General features: G+C 34.8%; 1 protein-coding gene across 1 annotated transcript; it reads left to right on the forward strand.

Moving 5' to 3' along the window:
* The first annotated feature begins 1,956 nt into the window (after positions 1-1,956).
* On the forward strand, positions 1,957-3,269 carry LOC103952660 (cysteine-rich and transmembrane domain-containing protein WIH2). The gene is made up of 3 exons (XM_009364314.3): positions 1,957-2,225; positions 2,311-2,476; positions 3,048-3,269. Exons 1-3 carry the CDS (start codon positions 2,174-2,176, stop codon positions 3,091-3,093), a joined length of 264 nt encoding a protein of 87 aa, XP_009362589.1. The 5' UTR covers positions 1,957-2,173; the 3' UTR covers positions 3,094-3,269.
* The last annotated feature ends 1,460 nt before the right edge of the window (positions 3,270-4,729 follow it).

Genomic DNA, 4,729 nt, shown 5'->3' on the forward strand with positions numbered 1-4,729 from the left:
CTTGAGTGGAAGGATCACTTTATCTCTCTCTCTCTCTCTCTCTCTCTCTCTATGCATGACATTGAAATCTAAAGATCATGTTTGATAATTATTTCGTTTTTAGGTTTCACTTTTTGGGCTGGAAATACGAGTGGGGTGTATTGGAGAAAGAAGAGATAGTAGAAGGGCGGTGGGAGGGGTAAAAAACAAAGAAGAATTGAATAAAGCCCTTGGTTTGCTTGTAATTTTGGGCTGCTTGTTTAATAAAAGTTGAGGGAGTTTTGGCTGTAGGTTTGCTATAGTCAAACTTTTTTCAAAACAAAACAAAAGACAAAAAAAAAAAAAAACAAAAACTTGTTATCTTAATCAAATGAATTACAAAAGAATCTCCTGTGAATACAAACACTCTTGTCAAAATGGGTCTACTTTTCGTTGAAACCGTGTCACCATCACTTGGTGTAACACTCTTTATCAAAAGAGAGACAATACACCATTAGTCATGTATCAGCTTAATGAATAACTAGCATTTGCCTATACACTTTGTGTGTATAAACATATTTTTTAGAAAATGAGAAGGAGAGAGGGAGAGAGAGAACGTGGGGGGAGTGGGAGGTTTTATTTTTTTTTTAATTTTTTTTTATAATATTAAAGGTAGTTTAACATCACCGGTAGGTGAGGTTTCAATAGAAAAACAATAAAATTTGGACATGTGAAATTACATTAGTGCCCATCTTTTTTTTTGTGTGACAGAAGACTAAGTTGTCTTTTCACCCTTTTTGGTTGACAAAGAGAATTTCATTAATTAGTAGAGATATTCCTTCCCCCAAAAAGAAATACCGATTTTTTTTCCATTTCTGGAATTGAGGCTTCAATTTCAAAAAAATTATTTCGTTAAAGAGTATTGAAGAAAATTGGGGTTCCACCATAAAACCAATTGTCAATATGAAGAGTAGTCCCACCTCTTATAAGCCCATGCAAGGTCTCTCCTCCCATTAATGTGGAACTCATTCTCAACACTCCTTCATGTGTGGCGAATTTTCGAGCCTAACAAGTGGACAACACAACAGGATGATGTAGAACACATGTGGCCATTTGGATTCACACATGGGACAACCTACCCTAATATCATGAAGAAAGTTGAGGTTCAACCATAAAACCAATTGGCAACATGAAAAGTAACCGAACCTCTTATAAGTTCATGCAAAGTCCCTCCTTCTTTCAATGTGGGACTTATTCTCAACATGCCCTCTCACGTGTGACAAATTTTCAAGTCTAACAAGTGGACAACACAATGGAGTGACGTGGACCGCGTGTGATTGTTTGGCTTCACACGTAGACAACCTACTCTGATACCATAAAGAAAGTTGGTGTTCCACAAAATATACTTAAAAATATTTCACAAAGACATTTTTGGAGTGTTGGAAAGACTGCATTTTCTCAAATAATTGTAATTATGTGTTTCAGCTATTTTTGTTATTGTTACGATAAACAAGCTCAAAGAGGGAAGATTGAAGACGTATTTTATAATTTGACCTTAACTGTACATGTGATGTTTGTTTGTTTGTTTTTTTTTTTTTTTTTTTTTTGGTCAAATAATAAATTTGTTAAATTAAATGTAAGATGAGCTAGCGAAGTTTGACAGTACATGCAATCTTTGTTGAATGCTCTTTAATTCGACTATTTTCTTCCATCCTTTTTTCCGAAGCAAAGAAAATTATCCTTTACTTAGCCAACTAAACAAGAATAAAGAATAAAGAATAAAGAATAAAGAATAAGACTAAACAAGAAACTAATTTTCTTTCTTAATCGAGTAAATAACATTTTTTTATTGCGTTAGATGATTTTTATTCGATTTGGAGGTAAAGATATTGCCCTCATTAGATATGCCCACCCATTTTATGGGCCAACAAACTTTTATATTTCTCTCCTCTTTTTGTGTGTATAATGCTCCGTGTGAAAACCGCGGCACACATCACAACCTCCTCTAAATAATCGGTTTCCTTTTGCTTCTGCTTGTTAGACTCCAAGCGAAACTTCGACACAGGTCCCAGTCCTCAAAATCTTCAGCCGACCTTCACAATTCTTATAAAATCCTCCAAATCTCTCAACTTTTTCAATTTTCGATCCAAACCCAGTTCTCAAATTTCTCCCGAGTCCTAAAAATATCCAGTCTTTTTTGTTTTTGTTGTAGAAGATGAGTTACTACAATCAGCAGCAAGCTCCAGTTGGTGTTCCTCCTCCACAAGGTATGAATCATGTCGATTTTACCTTTTGGGTCAGTTTTGTTTTGGTTCTTGGAATTTAATACTCATATTATTTATCGTTGGACAGGGTATCCTCCGAAGGATGCTTACCCTCCACAGGGTTACCCTCAGCAGGGGTATCCACCTGAACAGGGTTACCCTCCACAGGGGTACCCACCACAGCAGGGCTATGCTCCCCAGTATGCTCAGCAGCCCCCTCCTAGGAGAGAAAGTGACGGTTGCCTTCAAGGATGGTAAGCCGCCCCCCCCCCACTCCTCTCTCTCTCTCTCTCTCTCTCTCTCTCTCTCTCTCTAAATTCTTTGTCTAGATTATATTTTGTTTGATTGCAGAGTTTTCTGTTCTTAATCTCCACTTTTTATTTGGTTTCCTCTCATTTTATTTATTATTGATTATTGCCTAAAAATCTATGAAGGTTTTGCTCTTTTTTTTTTGTTTATTTTTTTATATAATTTTGCTAGTGATTTGTTGACTAAAACAATCTAAGAAGGTCTATTTTTATGGCTGAAGAAATTGACGATTGTTTGGTGGTCAAATATTTCTCCGCTTTTGTTTGTTTGTTTTGATTTCTTTTTAATAATATTCGAGTAATTTTTGTTGTGTAAAAGTCTTAAGAAATTGCAGTCTTTTATGCCTGAAGATATTGATGCTTAATTTACATGTTGGTTTTGAATGGGATACTTATTGGAGTTCGAACATAACCGGTCCCTTTTCGTATTGTTTCGTTTTCCTTTTCCTTGAAGTTAAAGCCTGATCAGCAACATTTGCGTACGATCTTTGACATGGTTTGTTTATGTACCGTGCAGTTTAGCAGCACTCTGCTGTTGTTGCCTCTTGGATGCTTGCTTCTGAGGGATATCTTGGCGATTTACTCATTCATGATTCAAGCTTATGATCAAGTATTAGTGTCTGGTGTTTAATAGTGTTGTTTAGTTTTGGAATATGTAATGCAGACTCGAGGAATTATATGTTGGATTTATGTGAGTAAATTTACGTTTTCGATTTGAATAACAGCAGGCTTATGTCAATTTTCGGCATCATCATTCTTATTTTTTGATCAATCAGTCAACCGTGATCAGCTATCGTTTATCAGCTGATTACGGTTTACTATGATTTAGTTATGCTTATTGAACCCATCACATTGTCTATATTTAACGGTTGAGAGCGAGTACGGCGTATCGACTCTCTCGGGGTTGCTTAAAAACAATTCTCATGAACAAAATGTGTTCATTTTGAAGTTACGTTGTTGTTTTCGCTTGTAAGTCTTATGTTTTGGTTTATTTTTTGGTTGGATGCCATGAATTGTCGTAGAATGGACGCATTCTCTAGCGCTTTCAGTCTTTTCCCACCCAAAGAAGAAGAATTTTGGTAGTGGATGGGCCTACCACTCGTGCCATTGTGGAGTACAGGCAAGTATAGTGCTTTTCTAATGTTTGGCGATGTGAATGAATTAGATATGTGTTGGTTGGGTGATATGAAGTTATCAACGACCTGATCGACGGGCATTTTAGTTCGAAAAGCAATTTTTTTTAGTTTTAAGTAAGAGCCTTAGGTTGAATTTTTGAACGATGAGTTCGATGCTAAATCATTGTTGATCCAAGCACAGTCGCCAAATATATCGTTTTATCAAATAAAAAATGATCGTTTAATTTGTTAGTTCCACACTAAAAAGGTTTGAATTTGATAGCTTTATGTGATATTTTGACATCTTTTAAATTTTGAACATATAATAAAAATTTATATTTATCTTCTCTGCATTGGTAATGAAAGAAAATGAATTAAAAAGTAAAAAAATATTTAAACATCGCATTGGTAATGAAAAGAAATAAAAACGAAACGTTTTAAATCAATAAAAAATTTAATAAAAAAGCATTTAATAAATTTTTTTTTCTGAAGCTGCTATCAAATTTGGCAGCATGGGGGAGATATTTTATTTCATGTCATGCCACATCAAATTTGGTTTCTCAATTGGAAAAGCATTGCTCCAGTCTTTTTTTTACCGTTATTGCTGATTTTGACATTTAGACATCTCATTAGGAAATGCTCCTAGTTAGTAAACGAGGTCTTTTGTTGTAAGGATAATGTTAGGGAGACTAAATTTTTAAACCAAATGATATCCACCATTAAGAAATAAGCATCTTAATCACCACTTAATTAATTATCCAATCATTTACAACTACATCATTTGATTTAAAAATTTTGATCTCCGTAACATTATCCTTGTTGTAAACCCTCTTCAATTTATTTTTTCTTCTGAGAGCATTGGTTTTGTGTTATAAGTAACGAATTGTAACTTTGGCGTTGAATTAAGAAATCATTAAAACGAGTACAAAATTTGACAAATTGAGAGGCATTCATCATTGACCTCAATTCCATGAGAATTTTTCGTCATGTAAGTTGCACGCGTTTAAAAAGGAGCATAGTTACCAAACAAAACTTCTATACATAAAGCCGGAAGCCCCCATTCGGGGTCACGGGCGGCTTCACC

Source organism: the organism of the source record quoted next, unplaced genomic scaffold (genome assembly GCF_019419815.1).
Source record: "Pyrus x bretschneideri cultivar Hongxiangsu unplaced genomic scaffold, Pyrus_bretschneideri_v1 Contig8, whole genome shotgun sequence".
NCBI lineage: Eukaryota > Viridiplantae > Streptophyta > Magnoliopsida > Rosales > Rosaceae > Pyrus > Pyrus x bretschneideri.